This window comes from Lagenorhynchus albirostris, chromosome 7, assembly GCF_949774975.1.
Source record: "Lagenorhynchus albirostris chromosome 7, mLagAlb1.1, whole genome shotgun sequence".
NCBI lineage: Eukaryota > Metazoa > Chordata > Mammalia > Artiodactyla > Delphinidae > Lagenorhynchus > Lagenorhynchus albirostris.
Genome location: NC_083101.1, coordinates 1,453,366 through 1,474,993, shown reverse-complemented (window position 1 = coordinate 1,474,993; position 21,628 = coordinate 1,453,366). Strand labels below are relative to the sequence as shown.

The 21,628-nt window shown below is 64.6% G+C and overlaps 2 protein-coding genes across 3 annotated transcripts in view; one reads left to right on the top strand and one right to left on the bottom strand.

Annotated features, from left to right (window-relative positions):
• The window catches only part of NOTCH1 (notch receptor 1), a 46,919-nt gene extending 33,742 nt beyond the window's left edge, over nucleotides 1-13,177 (bottom strand). The window contains exons 1-2 of one of the 2 annotated variants that reach the window (XM_060153729.1): nucleotides 12,918-13,177; nucleotides 11,097-11,178 (exon numbers count right to left, since the gene is read on the bottom strand). In XM_060153729.1, the coding sequence (XP_060009712.1) occupies nucleotides 11,097-11,178; nucleotides 12,918-12,978 (143 nt within the window). In that variant the 5' untranslated portion in view covers nucleotides 12,979-13,177. The remainder of the gene's footprint in view (nucleotides 1-11,096; nucleotides 11,179-12,917) is intronic. The other variant, XM_060153728.1, reaches the window with a different exon arrangement.
• Nucleotides 12,182-20,686, top strand: LOC132523168 (uncharacterized). The gene is made up of 5 exons (XM_060153730.1): nucleotides 12,182-12,706; nucleotides 15,635-15,737; nucleotides 17,330-17,515; nucleotides 18,555-18,634; nucleotides 19,233-20,686. Exons 3-5 carry the CDS (start codon nucleotides 17,330-17,332, stop codon nucleotides 19,597-19,599), a joined length of 633 nt encoding a protein of 210 aa, XP_060009713.1. The 5' UTR covers nucleotides 12,182-12,706; nucleotides 15,635-15,737; the 3' UTR covers nucleotides 19,600-20,686.
• The last annotated feature ends 942 nt before the right edge of the window (nucleotides 20,687-21,628 follow it).

The following is a 21,628-nucleotide window of genomic DNA, read 5'->3' as shown; positions in this document are numbered from 1 at the left end:
GAGGCAACCCAGACCCACCCATGGGGCAGGGACGGCCGCTGCTTGGCCAGCCCCCCCCCACCCCAGACACTGTAAAAGGCACAGCCAACGGGGCCAGGGTGTCCCGGGAACGGGCTGTCCCGAGAGAGCCCCGGGGGCTGTTGGGCGTGTGAGAAAAGCCTGCTGCCCCCCACGCCCGCACTCTGTTGGGGGAATTTACCAACCACCCCCAAAAGATGGAGTCTGAAGCTGGAGAAAGGCTGGAATGGGCGTCCTTCCCTGGGCTCACCCCAACGGCCCCGAGACCCACGTGGACGAGCCTGCCGCCCCCACTGCCAGGGATCCCCACAGCTGCCGGGGGCCTCTGCTCCCAAGCAGGACGGAGCCAGACCTGCGTCCCCAGACGCTCGGATGCAATGAAGGGGTGGACGCGCGCGCAGCCTGGCGCCACGGGGAGGGCTTAATCCAAAACGCGATGAATTAAGTCAGCAACTGCAGACCGAGCTCCGCACCAAAGCCAGAAACCAGTCTGCAACTTCCCGCCTCTGCTCTCAGGAGCAGATGCCGTCCCAGAGGTTCGGGAAGAGGGAAGGGTGGCCCGGCGGCGCTCCTGTCCTCTCCCACTGACCAGGGCAGACGCTGGGGGCAGCCCCGCTTGTGTCCAGCGTCTGGTCGAGAATGCAGGGGGAGGACACCAAGGACCCCCTGACATGGGTCCCAGAATGAAGACACTGTGGACAGCACCCCCCCGCACTCCCGGACCTACTTGGACTCTGCCAGCTGTATCTCATCTTACCCTTGAAACAGCCCTGCAAGGACACACCGGGCCCATTTTACAGATGAGCAAAGCAGGGCTCAGCCAGCTTATGCCCACGGCACCACCTGGATTTGAATGCAGTTCTTAACCTCTCCTGCCCCCAAGGGTGGCCCGACGCCGGCCACCAGGGCGCAGTCAGAGCACAGCCGCCCCCCTAGAGGCAGCTAAAGGGCCAGAAGGAGATCCCTGGGCAGGGAAGGAATGTGTGGGTCCCCTGCGCCCCAGCTGTCCCCCGCCCCCTGCCCCCAGCAGCCTGGATTTCTTGCCTGACCGCCTGCTCTCCCCAGACCGGGAGGGCCGGAGCAGACAATGCATTCTTACAACCCCACAAGATCAGCTGAAACTCAAAACCCCAGATTGGGGGGGGATGTCTGGGTGAGAAGCCTGGGAATTGGGGAGCTCCCAGCCGGTGGGTGGGACCGCTCTGGGCCCCAGCTCCCCCGCACCCCTTCCAGGCAGCAGGAGGGCCCCACCAGTACCGGACACCTGTCACCACCCTCACCCACAGTGCCTGCGTGGCCTTCCTTCCTGTCTTGTCTGGCTCTGGGGACGGAGGGGACGGAGGCCACAGCCAGCCATCCCCAGGCCAGGCCGAGGGAGAGCCGGCCCCTGACTAAGCCGCAGCACAGGGCGCAGGCTTCCGTGGGATCCCAGGGCCCACCACCAGCGCCCCTCTCTCTGGACCCTCCTCCCAGCTCAGGCAGGCCACCTGCCCACCGCCACCCACCCCACCCAAGGCAGACCACCAGGCTCCCGTGCCCCCTCCCCAGGCTTGCACACGGGGCCATGGTACCCCTGGCCATCCACTTATAGCCCTTGCTCTCACCCCAGGCCCAGCACAGTCCCCAAGGCACCGGGGGGCACAGGCAACACCAGAAGATAGAATCCTGCCAGCTGCACCCAGGCCTGCACTGTCACACCCTGGGGCCACCCGGGCATCCTGGGCCAGTTGGTATGGGTCTAGGGCCGTCTGGGGGGCTCTTCCCTGTGCAGAAAGCAGTAGGTTCTTGGGTGGGGCATGACCTTCTGCCCTTGTGCGACCTCGCCCAAATCCTGAGCTCGGCTAGTCTCCGGGAGAGCTTTCTGGACGAGGCCTCGGAGTGTTAGGAACGAGCTCCAGGGTGGAGTAAAGCTAAGCTGACGCGTCCCATTGGGATCGATCCACGGGGCCACCACGTGGGGCCGACCTGCGATATTTCTCATAGGGGGGCTCAGAGAGGTGAGTGAGCAGCCCAAGGTCACACAGCCCAGCACAGTTCTCATAGGGGAGCTCAGAGAGGTCAGTGAGCAGCCCAAGGTCACACAGCCCAGCACAGGCCGTGCGACGGACGTGGCCGCACCATCCCAGCCCAGCCAGGCGGGAGCAGCGTGCTGAGACGGGGGAAGCCCAGTGCTGGGCAACCGGCTCAGACCGAGCCTCCCTGTGTCTTGCAAGCCGGGCCTTCCTGAAACCTGGATCTGCCCACCTGCCTCCACTCCCTGCTCCGCGCCCACGGCTCCAGCCCTCAACCAGGCGCGCACACCACATACCTGCCGAGTGCCCATGCTGGAGGCACTTGGACCCAAGTGCCCTGGGCCCTGGACCACCCGGGGGGAGGCCACCATGACCTGGGCCCCTGCCATGGTGGGTGCCGGGACACACAGCCCTGCCAGACATCCTGACCCCGGAGGAGGAAGTGAGGGGAGCCCCGCCCTTTGGGGCCGCCCCTTAGGAGCCGGTACCGGCCTGGGGAGCGGGGTAATGAAACCCTCGGCTGACCCAGAAGGCCCAGAGGTAGTCACCTCCCCCAGCCCTCTGGATGGACGGGAGACGGAGGCCCCAAGGGGCGGAAGTGCGGCCAGGCCCCCGCCTGTCCCCGCCTTAGCCCGGCCTTTAGCTCAGCATCGCTCTTACTGAAAAGCTCTCAGGGAAAAACACGCATACTCAAAACTCTGGCTTCTCCCCCAAACCTCTCATTTCCAGTAACCGTGCAGTTTCCGCTTATCAACAACCGAAACAGAGAGGAAATGGTGGGAGGCAGGTCCCCGTGCCCCAGGCCCGGCTGCTGGGGTGCTGACAGATCTTCCCAGAGGCTGCCGCCCACCTCCTCGCACACGCGTTCCCCGTGGGCCCTCGACGATCTGCCGGGGCGGCCAGGGTCCAGGGCAGCGCCACGACCTCCCGGCAGCTTCTGGGGCCCAGCAGGCTGGCCGATGCTGAAACGGGGCCGGGGGCCTCCCCGGGGCTCGGCAGAGGGGCCGCCCTCGGCTGTGACGCGTGCTGGCCCATGATCTTGGGGTGAAGGAGGCGGGAGGCCGGGAGGGATCCCCGGAGAAGGGGACGGCCCCGGGCCCGAGCGGCACCTTGGCACCAGGCCCAGAGCCGGGGCTCTTCCCAGCCTCCAGCTGTGTCCCCCATCCAGCGTGTATCAGACCCTCAGCCCCTCTCCCAGGCCCACCGCCCTCACACTAAGGTCCATGTGACGACGCGGGACCCGCCTGCACGAGCCCTCGGCTGGGCTGGGTGAGGCTGGCCTTTCGTGCCACCTGTGCGGCGAGAGTTTGTTCAGCAAATCACAGTGTCAACAGAGGGACGAGGGACCGTTTACCCAGCTGAGAAGAGCAACCAATTCAAGCCCTTCAGAGACACACGACTGACACCCAGCCCGGTGACAGACGGAGCAGGCGGGACGGGCGGGGACGAGGCTCCCACCTCACGGAGCCAGGCCATGCTGCGCGCGGCAGGGTCACAACGCGGCCGTTTCTTTGGCGAAAGTCCCGACAACAGAGCTGGGCCTGGGCCTGGCCTACTGCCGCTGAAAGCGGCTCCCACCCGGCACCCACCTGTCCCCGGGCAGCCGTGGGGTGGGGGTGGGCTCTGTGCGCCCGGCACCCGCCCCGCAAGGACTCCCAGGTGAAGGCTGGCGGGGGCTGGCGGCCCGCCCGAGCGACTCTCAGGGCTGGGAACCGCCGTGTAGGCGTTGGAGGTGAGGCCTCCCCAGGGCATCCCCCGCCCCCATCGAGGCTCGCTGGGAGCCAGGACCCCGGGCACTCCTTCCAGGAAACCGTGAGGGCCCCAGAGGGCCGCCGCCATCGCTCAGGCGGAGAGAGGCTCCAGGTCAGACCTCCGAAGACGGCCCCCAGCCCCAGCCCAGGAGAGCCCAAGACCCCCCAGTGCAGCACGTGGCAGGGGGCCCCGGGAGGCCTGAGCCGCAGAGTGGGGCGCGCTGCCTGGAAGGAGAGGCCAGGCCCTCTGGAGGTGTCCACACCCCACCTGATGGGTGCCCACTCAAGGCAGCAGCTCGGTGTCAGGAAGGGAGCGGGGAGCAGGCAGTGCTTGACCTCATACACTCCACAGTGTGGACGACGGGATGATGACCCCTGCCCCCAAGCCTGGGGGAGTGGACGGCGAGGTCGAGGGCCCCCTTTCCCAGAATGCTCCCATCGCAGGGGCAGAGGGTGCGGGGCGGGAGGAGACCCTCAGAAGAAGGGACCACTCAGTGGTGAAACCCTGGGCAGGGGTCCTGTTCCCGTAGCTCCATGCGTCCCAGAGATGCACAGAGAGCTACCCCCACCCGTGACGCGGGGACCAGCTCGACCCTCCCCACTGGGATGATGCTAACACCGTAGGAGGGCCACTTTCTCAAGGGCCTGCGGGCCCCTCTGGTGCCCTGGAGGAAACACGGAGCCTCCCTGAGCCCCGAGGGCCACTTGGAGGGGACCCATCTGTGGCTAAGAGCGAAGGGCCAGACCCCTGGCCCTCTCTCCTCTCACACAAGGCTGAGTGCCTCCTGCTGGGGTACACGCAGTAACTCTGAGCTGACCCTGAGGAGAGGATGTGCTCCCACCCCAGGGAGAGGCCGGGAAGCAGGCAGATGACGTGGGCGGGGGCCGAGGGTCTCACATCCAAAGCCTTACTGCCCGCTGCTGCCCCTAGCTGCTTCTCCTGCCTGCGGCTGCACTGCCTGCTGACCTGTCCCAGCCCATCTGCCCGCTGTCTCCGCGGTGGGCTCACTCCAAGGCCGCGGCAGGCCTGGGGCACCCGGGTGGGCTGTGCCCACAGCACTGGCCTCGCACCACAGGCAGTTAAGGCGTCTGCCCGGAAGTCTGGCTCTGAAACAACGAGCCTCCTTCTCCTGCACAGGCCGGGCCTGCGTCTGCCTTGCCCGCCCAGCCCCAGCCCCAGCACCTAGTAAGTGCTCAATAAAAGTCCGCTTTCCCCTCGCATTCCTGACGCTGATGCCGGGCAGGTGGGGCGCTGGCCCTGGAGCCCTGGTGCCCCTCCTCTGGGCCCGCTGGTGCTCAGCCGGCGCCAGCCGAGGCCCAGCGGCAGAAGCCGAGGCCGCAAGCTGACGTGGAGCCCTGAGCAGGCTGGCACCGCGGGCACGCTGGGCCATCCTAACGAATACACCCAATACGTGCCGGGCCCCACTCGGGGGGCTCCGCGGCTGCCAGGCGGGCGGCCACACAGGCACGGAAATGAGCACCAACTCCTCCAAGAAGCCTCCCGCACGTCCACCACCCCCAACACCCACCCCCTCTGGACTTCTGTCCAAGACCACATACGGACTAGGATGCTGGTGCCACTGCCAGCCAGTCCCTGACAGTCTCAGGCGCCCAGAGGAGCGAGGCATGGACATGCACACTGAGTGAACGAAGACGGGTAAGAGAGAGGAGAGGCACGGTTCCACGCGTGTGAAACGTCCAGAACAGGTAACGCCAGAGACAGACAGCAGACGGGTGCTCGCCAGGGGCTGGCGGGGAGGAGAAAGGCGAGTGCCTGTTTAATGGGTATGGGATTTTGCGCCGGGTGATGAAAAAGCTCTGGAACTAGATACGGGCGATGGGTCCACAACCTTGTGAATGTACCGAATGCCACTGAAATGTACACGTTAAACAGCTAAAATCATAAAACTCAAGATGTGTGCAACGGACCACCTAAAAGCAAATATCGATCCCCCCGATCTAGTCGTCAGCTCCCCGTGCTCTCAGAGAGCAGAGTCGGGGAGGGTGGCAAGGCCTCGAGGAAGGAGATGCCGGGGGAGAAGCCAACAGAAGCCACTCTGGCAAAGGGCCTTCCTCTGCCCGCCAGCCCCTCCTCTGCAGTACCTGTCAATCACTGCTCCCTCTCTAGTGGGTGTGTCCCCAGCCCAGCGGGCCAGGCGGTAAGGACACCAGAGCCCAGAGCTGGCCCCAGACCGGCAGAAGCTGCCCAGCTGCACAGCCAGGTCTGACTCCTGGGCACCTCTCCACGCCACCTCTCCACCTCTCTCCCACCACGCTGCTGCCCACTGCCACCATCTACAGGCACATCCCAGGGTCCTGCGGGGATGCAGTTGGAAGGGAGCTCCAGGGGCCACCTAACCCCACACCCTCACGTACAGAGGAGGAACCTGGGGCCCAGAAAGGAGACGCGAGTCCGAAGGGGCACAGCAAACCAGAGCCAGCTGGCTCTGTATCTGCTAGGTCGTCTGCGGCGGGGCACGAGGCGGGGCCCACCAGAGACAGCCCCGCCGGGAGCTTCGGGACCGTCAAACACATCCTGACCCACAGTCATGATGCCCCGGAGCCAGCCACTCATTAAAGCCTCCGGAAAGAGTCTGAAAAGTTCTGGATATGCCCGTACACGAAGGCAGAAGCTGATGCAAGCTGGCCTCACATCCCCACCCCCTTTCCCAGCCTCTTCATCTCTCAGCCTCAGCTTTCCCCACCTGGGGAAACTGGGGGTTTAGAGGAAAGCAGAGCTGGCCACCACCCCAAGGGGGCACGAGCCTGGAGAGGAAAAGTCTGCCGGGGGTTTTCTGAGGCCGGATAAAAGCAGCTGCCTGTGTGTGGAGGCCTCATCATTACATTCTTGAGGAAAGTGATCAGGGCGCTCAATCAGCTCTGCAGAGCCACATCCTTTCACTATTTATAGACAAGATACGAAGGAGGAAAGGTGCCCTCCCCACCCCAGGAGGGTGCAGCCCCTCAGCCCAGCCCGGCACTGCCCAGTGGACCCCACCTGCCAGCGACAGCCATGGCCACCCATCAGGGTCACAGTCAATGAGGAAGACAGCCAGTCCCAGCTCTCCTGGGACCTTCGGACCGCCACCCAGCACTCGGGGAGTGGAGCCGTGACGCCCTCCGGACCTGCCCCCCCGGCCCTCCACTCCAGCTTCCCGGGGTCCCAGCACGCAGCCCACGCCCCCCGCCAGCCAGACCCCACTCAGCTGTCCTGATGAAGAGCTTCTCCATCAGCTGTCTGCCCTGCCCCACTCTCTTCCAGCTGAGGGCACAGTTTTCCTTTTTTCTCTTTGTTAAAACACGTCACTATTATTTTCTCAATGGGAAAAACGTTGGCTGCTGTACAGAGGCAGGGCCAGGCCCCAGAAGGCACCTTCCTGCAGAGATCGCGTGTCCCTGGATGTCCCTGTGCGGTCAGAGGCAGGAGGTGAAGCTTTCTAGCTGACGCTGTGCGTTTACCGTGTGTTTTTCTAACCCTGCGTCCTTGGAGCCCGGGCTCTGCATAAACAGAGGAAGTCCTGTACAGACCTTGTTTGCTCTCAGCCTAGGAGCGAGGATGAGAATTAACCTGTTCCCCCCACCCCCACCCCACGCCTCGCCCAAGGCTCGCAGGTGACTCACTGGAAACAGACGGACCAGGTGACAGAGACGCAGAACGTTCCATCCCTCTGCAGCCGGGCAGCCGAGTCACTTCCACCCGACCCTCTGAACCTCCTCTTTTAAGGGAAGTTGCCGTCCCCGCCCTGCTTCCTCACAGAAGGGCCAGCGAGGGCCCGGGGCAGTGCAGGCAGGATGCGGCAGTGGTTAGGAACACACGCTCTGGAGAAAGAGCTAGGGCTGGGCTCCACTCTGCACTGTGTGATGCTGGGGCCGAGGGCCACCTTCTCTGTGCTCCGTTACATGCCTGATCCCATGGTTACGGGGTTGCTCTGAGCCCCACCCACCGTGCTCGCCTCCACCTGACACGTCACGTGCTCACGCTGCCTCTCCTGCCCCCACACCGGAAAGTGGACTCCATGAGGGCAGGGGCCGTGTCTGCCCTGAGCCCACGGTGCCCAAGTCCAGAACAGAGCCCAGCACGCGACAGGCGCGCAGAACCGCAGAAGCGAACAAGGAAGAGGCACTGATAGGAGCCATCGCGGGCGATGAAGTCTCCGCATTGGCCGGCGCCTCCCAGGCAGCACGCCGCTCGCGCCCAGCAGGCCGCACCTCTCGGGCTCTCTGAGTTAACTCGTTAGCCAACTAAACACCCTCAAATGAGGATCCTGAAACCAGCAGCATCAACTCAAAAGGAGAAGACAGGGAGGAAACGGCCCCTGGCCCGGTGCCTGCTACGTGCCCCTCTTACGCAACCTTATGCATCACTGAGAGATCAATCGTGGGTCAGCCCTGAATGACAGACTGGGCGGCGGGGGGGGGGGATCTGGATTCAGGGACCCGATGACCTGAGGTCACGAAGCCACTGGGCGGCAAAGCCAGGCCTCAAATACAGGATCGGCCAAAGCTGAGGGCCGCCACACGCTGGCTGGCCGGACTTCCCTCCCAGGTACTCTGGGTGCGACGACGGTGCACCCCACTTCTGCAATCACCTGGAAGACGTCCCGGTAAAATTCTGACTTTCTCGCAGGCAGGGGGAGCATCTGAGCCATCCTGGGGCCTCAGCTTCCAGCCCAGCACCGGGCAGCACCCCCCCACCAACAAGCCTTTCAGACGGAAAACGCACGCTCACCCCACAGATGGCAGCCCCCAGAGGCCTTCCCACACTGCCACCCCAATCAAAGGGAAAGAGGGGGAGCCCACTTCGGTATCTCCTCAGCACTGATGGGGCGGCACGGAGGCTGGAGATGCGCAGGGGGTCGCAAAGACCCGCCTCAGCCTGCCCCCCGGGCCACCAGCCTCCCCCAGCGGCCCCCGGGCCACCACACACAGCCAACGTCCAGAGACAGCACTCCGCCCATGGGGACACGCAGCCTTCCCGCCGCGGCCACTGGCCAGCCGGGCACGGGCTCTCTGTGACCTCCCGGAGGGCCTTCACACCAACACGAACCTCTTTTTCCCACCCGGAGCCCTGCAGACACCTGACTGGCAGCTTCGGGGGAAGGTTCCTTCTCTCTGGGGTGGAAACAGATGAGTCACCTGCTATTAACGCGCCTGGCACAATGACACCACCGTTTCCCACGCCCTGGCCATGCGGGAGCCAGCGAGTCAACAAGAAAGTCTAGGAACTTTCTGAGGGTCCTGCTGGATGCCGCCAAGCTGGAACTCACAGCCAGGTCAGCAGGGCCCCAGAAGCCTGCACCCGGACACCTCTGAGGAGACAAAGTGGCTCCCCCTCAGCTAGGAGAGCAGGGCCTCCCCCATGAGCAGACCTCCCGGGGCCTCCGTGCAACGGTGGGTGATGGGCAAGAGCGGGAAGGCACAGGCCCCGGGGTGGCCGCAGTGCCCCCCAAACTGCCCAGTGAGCCTGGACCCATGCCTCTGCAGAGCCGGGACCGGCCAGCCGGTCGCAGCTCTGATACCCTTGCCTCCCACCCGGGATGCCCAGTGGTGCGGCCTCCGAGGACGGCGCTTCCGTTCATCTTCCAAGTGGCTCTGTGGGGTGTGCACAATGGGGTCTCTGTGTGCCGAGCCCGGCCGGGTGCCAGGCCAGACAGGCAGGCTTCCCGCCAAGGGGGGGGCGGGGCGCCGGGCCCAAGGGAGGAGAAAGGCCGGTACCACAGCCCTGGTCCCTGGCCGTCTTGGGGGGCAGGACTCCCAAAGTGCCCAGGCTTGGAGAGTGGGAGAGCACACCCCCATCCCCTGAGGCCAGCGAGTAAGCCGCCGCAGCATGTACCCCAAGGCACCCCCTTCCCCGCCCAGGCAACACTCGGCTGGAGCTTTGGCCCCGGGAGGCCCCGGGCTGTCCGGGCTCCCCGATCAGACAAGAGACTGCTCCCACTTTCCTCAGCACAGCACTGCCCCCCACCCTCCCAAAGCCCTCTGCAGAAACGCGGAGGCTGCCCCCCGCCCCTACACAGGAGCTCGAGCTCGAGGGGCGGCAGGGAAGGAGTCTGCATTCTGGGAAGCCACGCATAATTAATCACCCAGCATTAATCCACCTCCCCAACAATAGGCACTGCACTTCCACTGAATCCCAGCTGTCGGTCTCTGAATGAAAGGAAACAAGATTTAGGGCATCAAGCGTCGGTGAGGCTTCTGCAGGAGAAAAAGGCCCCCAAAAAGCAAAAAAAAAAAAAAAAGTAGTGCGCATTCATTAGCGTCTGACAAAGACACAATGCACTTTGTCCATTAAACTGCTCACAGACCTGCTTAATTGGCTTCAGTCTGGGGAGGGTAGGAGGCAGTGGAAGGAGGGGCTGCTTGCCCACTGGCTGGGCAGCGGCGAGCCCGGGCTGGGGGTTGTCAAGGGAATGGGTCCTCAGCAGTTGGAATGAGGGCGCGCCACTTCGGCAGCCTGGGGAGGGGGGCGTTTCTCCAGCCAGCAAGCACCTCCTCATCATTCCCATCAGGGACGAACTCAAGTTGAAGGGCATCAGCCACAGCAGAAAAACTTCCCTAAGGCTGACTGGTACTCAGAGGCAGGCGGCCAGGCAGGAGATTCTAACCAGATTACCCGACCACAGACCTCAGTTCACAGCTGAGGACCCAAGGCTGGGAAGGTGAAGGGCCAGCCGGTTAGGAGGCCAGAGCTGCAGATGCCAGGACAGAAACCAAGTTTCTGGCAGACACTCACACCCCCACCCCCAACGGAGGGGGGCACAGCCAACCAGACGAGTTCCAACTTCCCTTCCCCAACCCCACCTGAGGCCAGAGAGAAGAGGCCGGGAAGGCAGAGGGCTGGGAAGGTGGGTTTGGCTTTGAAATTGTCAGTTTCTTGCTGAGGCATCACCTGCCCAGGAGGCGCTCACCTGCCCAGAAGAGGTACCCCCCGGTTGGCAGGGCGGTTGGCAGGGCGGTGAGGGCTGGGCCTCTCTACAGATGCTCCAGCGCCTCCCCGGCAGGTCAAATTATTTCTCAGGGACTCCGGAAAGAAATGGGGTACCAGCGATCCCCACCTAGCTCCCCGGGAGCCTGAGGTGGCCCAAAAGGGAGCGCTCCAGCCTCTACGGGCCGGGCCAGCTCCACACGCAGCATAATTGCTGGTGATTAGGTAATTGCCAGACTTTGTCCAATAAAACTAGCACGTGACCGCGCCCAGCCTCTGGGCCGCCTCCAGAAGACAATGGCCCAGTGTTCTGTCCCTGCTGGCCCGCTGCAGGAGGCCGGGGCTCTGCTCCCAACAAAGCAACAGGTCCCTGCAGGGGCGCATACTCACACACAGGCCTCGGTGCCGTTGGGGAACACTTCACACTTCCCGCCATTCAAGCAGGTCTCGCTGGGCTGGGAACATCGCAGGCCTGGGGGAGGCAAAGGGAGACGTCAGCCTGGCCAGCACCCCAAGGGGCACTGCCCACCCCTCACCTCCTGTCATGCGGTTGCTGGGGGCCCCAGGAAGCCTGGCGTGAACCCCAAGGGGATTTAACATTCCGCCCAGAGTTCTGGGGTCAGCGATGGAGGGAGGGGGAGCCCATTGATGGGGGGCAGGTGGCTAGGTCATGCTCCAAGTGGAGGCGGGTGGCCTGAGACGCCTCGGGGACAGCAGTGGAGGAAAGCTGGGATGACCCCGGGCCACGCTCCCGAAGTTCTCACTCCCCACCCCATCTTCACTGGGGACCCTGGCTGGGCTGAGGCCCCCATCCAACCACCAGGATTGTCTTGCTGTTCAAACAAGTTCTTCGAGGGGGCGGCGCTGAGTGGGGGGTGGGCAGCCCTGGCCACACTCAGCTCCTCCGCTCGTGGGAAAATGCGACAGCTGCAAGGCCCGCTGCCCCTCCCGCCAACAAAGCGCCGGCCGGAGGAATCAGAGCGGCCCATTGTCGCGCCAGGGCCGCCTCCTGGGGCACCGGGACTGCACCCCAGGGACCGGGCCGCGCCTCCACGCCTCCACCGACACCCAATACCAGCTCCCCAGGGCGGGCATCTTCAGTGGCAGCCCCCACACACACACCCCCAGGGGAGGGGGATGAAGATGCTCCATTTGGAAGGAACTCGACCCCATTCCCTGGAAGGGGTCAACCAGTCAAGCTCCCGCCTCTTCCTCTTCCCAGGGCTACGTAATGAAGCCCCCCACGGGGGCCGGGGCGGGGTGTGACACCGAACCCTAACTTCAGGAACCGGGGAGCTAATGCTCCCTCCAACTTTTAGCGGAAGAGAAGAATTAATCACCATCCGATTCCTCGGAGATCCTCTTGACGTGAAGTGGAGAGAGGAATGACCGCCCCCCCCACACGCCGCCCCCCCCTCCCCGCAAGGTTTCCAAACTTGAACTCCACAAAGTGAAAGTCCCATCAGTAGCAGCTGTCTTCCGCACACACGCCCCCCTCCCCAAACTGTGAGCTGGGATGGGGGCAGCGACCCGGCGTGGGGAGGGGACACCGCGGGCGGGGCGGCCAGGAGCCCGGGGTCGCCTGGGTCCGCGCCCCTCGCCCCGGCCCTGCGCAAACTCTCTTACTCGGGAAGGAGGCCGGGCCCGCCGGGCCCGCCCAACTCCCCTCTGCCCACCACGCCCGGCGGCCGGGTCCGGCAGTGCGGCTCCGTAAAGACCAGCGCGGCGCCCCGGACCCCACGCTCCACGCTCCACGCCCCAACATCCGCCCCCGGCGCGGGCAAGAGGCGAAGAAAAAAGATAAATGGCCCCAAGGCAACAGGAAACCAAAACCGACTCGATTCAAACCGAAAAGTAGTAGGCAGCTCGTCCGCCCGCCCCGGCGGCGAGCCCCACGCGCGGCTGGCGAAGGACGAGCCCAGGACTGGGTCTCCCGGGCCCCCAGAGGCCCACGCCCGGCTTCAAACCCGGCCCCAAACTCGGTTCCAGGAGCAAGCCGCGTGAGTCCGCCCCGATGGGGCAGGCGGAGCAGGGGAGGGTCAGTCCTTCTCCCCGAGCCCGGGACTCCGGCCCCTACCCTGCCCCAGGTCGCCCGGTCCCCCTCCCCACCCTGGCCGCCCCCTCCCAGCCACCCGGGGCGCGCGCCTAGAGCGCTGCCAAAAGTTTCCGAAGGCGCGGAAAGTTGCGGGCTCGCGGCGGGCGGTCGCCTACCTCGTGCGGCGAGCGCGGGCAGCAGCGCCAGGCAGAGCAGGGGCGCCAGGAGAGGCGGCATGCCTGCCCGCCGGCTGCCCGCTGCGCCCGGTGGCGGCCTCCTGCGCCCGGCCGGCGGGGCTCGGGCGCACACGCGCGCTCCGGACTGTCCCACGGGCGGTGGCGGCCCGCTACTGCCCTCTCCTTCCTGGCTGGAGGGCGACGCTGCGCTCTCGCGACCTCGCCGGCCCGTCTCCGCGCCCGCGACCGTTCCTCCGCTGTGCCCGCGCCCCGCACCCCGCACCCCTGCGCTCCCTCCCACGGCCGAGGCACTAGTGAGGCGCTGGGCCGCCGTGCGCTCCGTCCCCGCCCCGCCGGCCCCGCCCCCGGGTCCCGCCCCCGCCGATCCCTCCGCAGCCGTCGCCCCCTCGCTGGCCGCGCCCCTCCGCGCGCCCGGACCAGCCCTGCACCTCCTTGGGGTGGGGCGCGCGTCCCGAACCCGGGTCCTCCGGGGTTGGGGGCCGCGGCGGTGCGGAGTGGGGTTGGGGCCCGGCCCTAGGGACTACTTCTCGTTCGAAAGTTTTCGGAGGCCAAAAGTTTGGTCCGTGGCTGCGGAAGGATCCGCTCTGTCCTCGGCCGTGCTCGGCGACAATTGACAACGATTTACATCTCAATAGCGGAGGAGGCGCGGGGCGAGTGGGGAAAGGGGAGCCTGCGGGAGGCCTTGCCCCGCGAGGAGCTGGGCCCCGGCAGGTGGGGAGGAGCTGCCGAAGCCCCGTTTGGGGGACTCTGGGAGGCGAGCTCTGGGAGAAGTCGCGCCCTGGGCAGTCCTGGGTGCACCCCTGGCCCGGGGCTCCAATCTTAGGAGCCCGTGGTCGCAACTTTAAGCCTCTGAGAGATCGAGCCCAGACACCCGTGGCTGTGAAGGTCGGGGCACTTGACCCTGAGGGATGGTGGTACCAGGGCCGCAGCCTCTGCGAAAGGGGCTCTGGGTGCCCCCAAGGAGGCATCCTGGGGCCAATGCCTGACGCCTGGCCAGACGGATTGCGCACCAGCGCCCCCAGGAGGGACCCACCTCTAGACGCCCCTTGGTCACTGTCCTACCCCTTCTTGGGCGCCTCCAGCCTAAGGAGCCCGGCAAAGCACCCGTGGGCCGAGCAGACCTGGTGCTAGCGCTCACGCAGCCCTGGGCCCCTCCCACATGCTCCTTCCAGATGATTTATTTCTCCACCACGATGCCAGATTTGGACATCCTGTGCCAGCCCGGGTTAAGTGCTGGGCGTCCAAAATGCCTGCCATAGACCCTACTAAACCAAAGTTTACAGCCTCGCACTGGGTACGGGCACCACCCTGCGGTGGGGGTGGGGGTGGGGGCTTCCTGGAGTAGGTGATACCAAAGGGGAGCCTTAAAGGCTGAGAGGGACCTAGCAAGGTAAAGGGTCCGGGGCAGGAGAACCCTCAGGAATGCAGAAATCCCAGAGGCTGGCTGAGGAGCAGCCCTTGCCAGGGAGGCCCAGAGAGGTGGGCAGAGTGGGGTTGCCAGGTCGTGGGCAGATCGCACACCTGACCCCAGCCCGCCCTTCTTGGCACACCTGTTGCGGCACTGGTGGCAGCTGGGCTGCTGCTGGGAGCACAGGAGGGGCAGCCGGTCCAGGCGCCCGGGCAGCTGCCGCTGGGGCCACCCTGGCCTGCCGCCTCCCAGAAGCTGGGCGCTTCTCAGAGCCTGGGGTAACTTCTCTTGGGGTCAGTGCCCAGGAGAGGAGGCGTCTGCAGACAGCAGAGATGTTTATAGAATGGCAGCCAGGAAGCCTGGAGGAGCAGATTTTCCGTAGAAGGAAGAGGGGGGTTGCGAAGTCCCTCCATACCTCCCTCCAGCTCGCAGTCTCAGGGCTCTGCACACCACAGCCCCTTCGTCTCCCGGGGATGGACTGAGGACCTCCGGCCAGGCACTCCCCCGGGGCCATTGCCTGTGTGCCCTCCATCAGAGCTAGCATCTCTGCCGATAGGCCCCAGGCCGAAAGTGAAGGCCCACCAGCCCTGGCTTGGGAGCAAGTTCTCAGCTTTCCATCAAGGGGCAGCCCTGGCGGAGGGCGCTGGGGAGGCGGGGAGTCTTACCTGGGTCTGCCCGGCTGTGCCCAGTACCCTGGGCCTCTGCCCAGGAGCTGGGTGCTCTCATTAGCCCGTGGTACAGACAGCGCAGCTAGGCCCCCCAAGCTTCTAAGCCCTGTGCCACCTGCTTCCTGGGATATCCCATGGGCGACTCGGGCCCCCGAGGAGACCCTGGGAAAGCCAGAAGTGCCTGGGGCTGGGGAGGGGCTTGTGTGAGGCCAAGGACAGGGCCTGGGCTGGGCGTCCCTCCCCTCCAGGCCCTGGCAAGTGGGCACGGAGCTTTTTCGTTCACAAATTCACCAATTAGGCCGGGGATTTCTGGCCTCCCCTTCTCCTCTCTTTATCAAGCTTCCCAGGCCAGGGGGTTTGAGGGAGGAGAGGACTGGGGCGTCCCCACGGCCTGGATCCTGGAGACCTTCTCTCAGGATGGGCAGCCTAGGGGCAGCCCTGGTTGGGGTATGTTGGGGAAGATAAGGAGAAACAGGGAGGGGAGGGGAATTTGGGGTGCTGGCCGGTTCCAGAGCCCAGTGCGAGGGTGGGGCCTGGGATGGGCAGAAGTTGAATCAGGGTACGGCAATGGGACACCACTTTGGGCTTCCTGGCTGGCTTATGTTGGGCGCTGGGGCCAGGTTCTCAGGGAAGTCCCCTGCACAGGCGCTGAAGGAAGAGCCCCCAAGCGGTCTGAAGAACCTGGGACCAGTGGCGGTGAGGCTGCAGGCCCGGCTCCCAGAGGTGAGTGTCCAGCGGCCACGTGCTTCTCCAGGGTCCAGCTTGCCGGGCCCCGAGGGGGAGAAGGCCCTCACGCTCCACACCCGAGGCTGAGCTGGGTCAGTTCCCCTGTCTCTTGCCTCCAGAGATGCCATCGTCAGGATGGGCTGAGCTGACGGTGGCCCATTCCTGCCCCGCAGAGAAAACCCACCCAAGCCCCCTCCTGCAGGGGGTCCAGCATGACTCGGCCTGCTTGGTGGGTGGGGGGAGCATGTTTAAAGCCGCCCCCGATTCTGAGGCACAGCCGGGCTGAGACTCCTGATCCTGGGGCCCCAGCTCCTCTCTTTCCTACAATGGCTGCTCCTAGCACTTCAGATGCGCCCCTGTGACCCCCGCAGCCCGGGGGTCAGGGTAGCGTCATGCACGTGACTTTTCCGAGACGCTGTGACAGGACTGGTTCTGGGTCACCCAGGTCCCCGCCTGGCTCTGCAGCAGGCAGATGGGCTCCGGAAGCCTGTGGTGTGGCAGGCTGTCTGTGACCACGACAGGGCCGCTCCCGCCCTGCCCTCATGTGCTGCTAACAGCTTGGTGTGGGTGATGGCGGCCCTGAGGCAGAGGAGACAGGGTGTCGGGAGGAGGGGTGAGGGCTCGGGGGCGGGCCTGAGAGTGGGGGGCCTGTGACGGGCACACCGGCCTGACCGGATGGGGGTCATACCAGCCAGGGCAGCTGTGGGACGATTCCAGAACACCAGGGGTAGGGCTTGTCCACCTTTGGAAGTTAATTGTCAAACGTATCTGAACTGCTTGCAAAGAGAGAGCCCAGGGGCCTGAGACGTGTCCAGCCTCCTACCCCACCACAGCCAGGCCCAGGCCCGGCACCGGACTCTGTGACCAGCAGGCCCACTGAGGGACCATCCCTGCTCCCTGGGCTCAGTCTCCTCCACTATCAAGAGATTTCCGAAGTCCTGTCTACGTTTTTCTACTTGAAACCAAGCCAGAACATTTCCAGAGGTTTGAGCGTTTTTCCCGGACGTGGTTTCAGTGGCTGTGTGGCGTGGCTTCAGGTGGACGGGCCAGGGCTGGCTCCCCAGCCCCCTGTGCTGGACCCCGGGCTGGGCGTCCCTGTGTGCTTACGTGTGGAAGCTCCGCTAGTTCCTGGACCTTCTTTCCCAAGGTTGGATTCAGGCCGACGTTGGAGGACTTCCCTTTATCCTGAGAAGGGAAGGGGCGGGCTGGGGTCTACAGTTTGCTTCCTGCCCGCCCTCGCCCCCCCAAGCAGGGATCCACTGTCGCCCAGGCCCGGATGTGCACCCACCTGTCTGTGTTGGGAGTGGGCCGGTTGGGGCCACTGCAGGTGCCGGCATTTCCCCTGGGCCAGCTTTGCCAGGCCTGATGGGGGAGGCCCCCTGCAGTGGGTCAGTTCCCCGCTCTGCTGTCTGCGTGTTGTGTCGTGTCCTCTGCCGAAATGACCCCACCCTCATCGGCCTTCACCTCCTCCAGGAAGGTGTCACAGAGCCCCTGGGCCTCCCAACTACTGCACCATCGTACGGTATTCCTTGGGGGGTGCGGTCCCGGATGTAAGGACCTGTCACTGTGTGTCCTGCCCCTTCCAACAGATGCAGACAGACCAAGACAGCTCCATAACGCGGGACCCTGCACCAGGCCCTGCCCTGCTGAGGGTCCTGTCCACCTGCCGCCCACAGGGGTCACTCCTTGGAAGCCCCAAGGCCTCTCGGCAGCTCAGGGCCAGGAAGCAGGTTGGCCATGAACCGCCCTGCTGCCCACGAAGCCCAGGAAGGAAGGTCAGCATCTCAGAGGCAGGCACAGAGCCTGGGAGCGTGTTGCCCGGGCAAGTCCCCTGACAGGTAGCTGCCGCCCTGAGCAGGTGAGCCGATGCGGCCCAGCTGGTGTGGGCTCCGAGGGCCGCGGGACTGGCCCTGGTCCTTGTCATTTGAGGAATGGGCTGCGGGGCAGCCAGAGGAGCACAGGCCCTGGCAGAGACCACCTGCTTCTCCCCAGGAGCCCCTGGACTAACTGCTCAGGGCACTGGCCCCAACGGCAGGGGGCCCTGGGCCTGGTCTCCCAAGCTCTGAGAAGGAGGGGCCTGCCTGGACCTCTCCAGGCCCCCCGACCCCCTCCGTTGCCCACAGAGCCTGGGCGGAACTGGGCCTGGGGTTGGATCACTCAGGGTTCGGTGGCCCACCTCTGGGTGCCCCTGGGGGACAGCCGGCCTCCGAGGAGGAGGAGCCTGCCCAGACTCCAGGGCACTCCAGGCTGGGCCTGCTGAAACCAAGGAGGGACCCCGGTGGGGCGGGGCTGGGCTTGAGCTGACCTCTCCTGGCAGGGGCTGGCAGAGGGGCTGCGGCAGGGACGCTGTCACCCTGCCCACTTTATGCACACTGATGCTCTGGGGGGACTGTGGAGCCCAGCCCGGTCTAGGTCTCCCCCTCCCACCCCCGGGGATCCTGGGACCCCTGCAGAGCCGGCTGGGAGTGGGGCTGGCCCTGCTGGCTGCAGCTCAGAACTTTCTCCAAAGAGAAAGGGCCCCCGAGGGGGGCAGTGGGGGGCGGGGGGCGGTGGGAACTGCTTGGCCCCATCCCTCAAGCTTCAGTAGGAGCCTCTGCAGACCTGAGTCACTCACCCAGGGAAGAGCCGGCCAGGCTCCTTCCTCCCCCCACTTCCCTCTCCCCTTCCTTCCTTCTTTCTTTCCTTTTCCTTCCTTCCATCTGTCATCCCTCCCTCCCTCCTCCCTCCCTCCCTCCCTCCTTCCCTTTCTTCCTTTCCGGGGTTAAAAATAGCTGGAAATTACCTTCTAAAAAAAGTCCATTTTTATTTTTACAGGGAAGGTATAGGCTTCTCACAGCAAACTCTTTCTGCCCCAGCGGGAATTGCTGGAAGGAAGCCAGGAGTCCCCTCAGACCGTTTGTCCCCCGCACTCTCTGCACCACGCCCCCATCCCCACCGGCTGCCCTGTCCCCCAGGCGGGCCTTCGAGGGGACCCTCAGCCCCTCAGCAAGTTTCTCAGGGCCGCCTGGGTTTCCTCCCATTTGCTCCAGACACATTTAAACATGTCTAGGGCTTCCCCCTCCCCCATACTCCCCCCAGCGGCCCCTGTTACAAAGAAAATGGGCCTGGAAATCAGGGTTTGGGTTACAGGGAGCACGGGGAATCGCGTTCCCGAGGTAAACGGAGCACAGGCATTAGCAGGTACGGCACATCTGTGAGTTATTTTCACGTCTCCAGGGGGAAGGGAAAAAACCCCAACAATCCTTAAGTAAGACCAGAATTCTTCTATATTTCTGCCTTGACAGCTAAGGAAAAAATTTGCCAAAAACCAGAGGCGCTGCAGAGTGTTGGCGTGGGAATGTTAGTTTAGTCAGAGACTTGCTCTGGGCCATTTAAATAAAAACAGGCACTTTGGTGACAAATGCCAGCGGCCGAGCCTGCGACTGGAGCTTCTGCCATCCAGAGGGGCTTTTGCAACCCCCTCTCGCGTCCCTTTTTCCTCGGCCTTTCCAGCCTCCTTATCTTCATAATCAGCATCTCGTGGGTAAACATTCATTGCAATAATTCTCAAAAATCAGCAAGGAAAGCCGTCTTTCACGTGGCCCCGGCTGGAGAGAGGACCGCTCAGCCGTCGGAGCCCGCCCCAGGGGCCTGCAGCCGCTGGAGGGTCTTTGCACAGCGTAAATCAGACCGACTATCGCTCAGGCACAGGGAGGATAAACACGCTTCAGCACTGTGGGAACCAGCAGGCCGTGATGGGATTAGCTTGCAGGTTCCCAGGGGCGCGCGGCCTTTGGGGGGGCCGCCGCCCCTCCTCACCTCCATGCGGGACCTGCCGGGGTGTCTGCTGTGCGCTGAGCATCTGCGTGGGCACCCATGAGGCCGGGGTGAGGGGCCTCATGGGTTTTTTCCCTCTTTGGTTCCCACGCACCTCGTGGAAGGAAAGCTGGTTCCCATGCCTGTGGGCAGGGCTGAGAAGGGGCGACAGGGGCCCAGGGCTCTGCTAGTGCCGGGGGAGTGTGGGGGAAGTTCTCCCTCGGCCACCCCCCTGCTGTGCAGGGCACTGGGGGAGAGGGGCGCCTCCCCCCCTCCCTGGGGACCCTGACTCGCGGGCGGGTCCGTCCTCCCTTCCCCAGAGCTGGGGGTCCTGAGTATGCTTGGACTAACGTCTGTTCCTCACTTAGAACAGCAAGGCTTGGGGTAAATTCAAGCGGAGAAACGTGACGCAAAGCAGACGCCATCTGTGTGGAGACCCCCGTGCTCTGCCCCCCGCAGCCTGGGAGCCTGGCAAAGCTGGGGGCGGGGAGAGGCCTTATCACTCTGACGCCCGACCCCGGCGACTGCAGGGGGCCGGCGGGTCCCAGAGGACCTGAGGCGGTGTGCCGTCCATCCATCCGTCCATCTGTCTGTCCCTGTGCCTGGGCCCCTCACCGGGCCGGGGCTGCAACCCCCAGGCAGCAGTTACGCACCGGTGTCAGTGCTAGGAGGCCACCTGAGCCCCGACCTCTTCCACGGGCTGGGCCTGGCCCGCGGCCCAGCTGACCCCCAGCTGAGAAATGGACTGGCGCCCGGACCACAGGGGTGCCATGGCAGGGGGTTAAGCCGGGGTGTGAGAAGATCTCTGGCTCTGCGTCGAGCAGGACGGGTGCCCCGGCCAGGGAGGCGAGAGGGCCTTTCGTGGACTCAGAGGACATCGCTCCTTCCCGGTTGTGTGACGGGGCTGGCGGGAGGCGAGCGCTGGGTGCCGCTGGGCGAGGTCCGCTCAGGAGGCTTCTCTGAGGAGGCGACGGGGGGGTGGGTGGAGGCAGAGACCCCAGGAAGTGAGGGACGTCTGGGCAGAGTGGCCCCAGCACACCCAGCTCTGCTCCCACGGGGACCGGCCACGGGGGCCAAGGGCTCGCTTGTGCCTTTAGCCTGGCGGCCCACGGTGGGCCTTTGGAATAAAATCGGACAAGTCCGACATCGTCCACCGGCCCAGTCTCCCGCACTGTGCCCGGCTCTGCCCGCCGGGAGCAGCTCCTCGTTTGTCACTTGCCACTCGTGGGTGTTATGAGCTGAACTGTGTCCCCCAAAGATGCATCGGGTAGTTTCCTCCTGGAACCCGTGGATGTGACCTTACTTGGAAATAGGGTTTTTGCAGATGTGATCAAGTTAAAATGAGGTCCGACTGGAGTATGGTGGGCTCCCATCCAGTGACTGGGGTCCTGAGAAGAGGGAATTTTGGACCTGGGCGCAGGCGCCGTGAAGACAGACGCAGAGGTCAGGGTGATGCAGCCACAAGCCCAGGAACACCAAGGACTGCCAGCCTCCGGCAGGAGCTGCAGAGGCAGGAAGGACCCTCTCCTAGAGCCTCCGACACCTCGATCTCGGACTTCTGGCCAGGAGACTAACACGAGGGGGTTTAACTCAGAGAAAAATGGTTTTTGAACTTCACAACCTTTGCGCTAGGCTGTGTGAAGTTGGCAAAAGGGGGGATGGCGGCGAGGTGAGTGGGGGCGTCTCGGGGTCCCGCTTCCTCGGGAAGGAGCGTGGGAGGTTTGCCGCACCTGCCTCCACGCCCACTGGCGGCACATGGGTACATCAGGTCCCTCTTTAGCTGAAACAACATGATGAGAGGCCTTGCTGTCTGTTAGATTGTGGAGTGGGACTCCGCTTGTCACAGCTGGCGGGGAGAGCACCGCTCTGGTGCCCCCCCACCCCGGCTTTCTGGTAGCTAAAGGGCTCTGCTCTGTGCCCACTGGTCCATGGCGCCGGGCCTATCCCTCCTCAGGCCGGGAGATGACCCGCCGCCTCCACAGGGTGCGAACACTCTGCTAAAATGCGACAACAACGCTGAAACCTGAACTTGCTCTGGCCCCAGACGCAGACTCCGACTGGCAAACTGTGCTGTGTTTGCACCACTGCGTACA

Bases quoted from the DNA above. Each gene is read 5' to 3' on its own strand.
- LOC132523168 (XM_060153730.1), top strand. From the start codon at position 17,330: ATGCAGACAGACCAAGACAGCTCCATAACGCGGGACCCTGCACCAGGC. The intron at 17,516-18,554 runs GTCAGCATCTCA...TTATTTTTACAG, and splicing joins CACGAAGCCCAGGAAGGAAG to GGAAGGTATAGGCTTCTCAC. The intron at 18,635-19,232 runs GTTTGTCCCCCG...CGGCCTTTCCAG, and splicing joins GCCAGGAGTCCCCTCAGACC to CCTCCTTATCTTCATAATCA.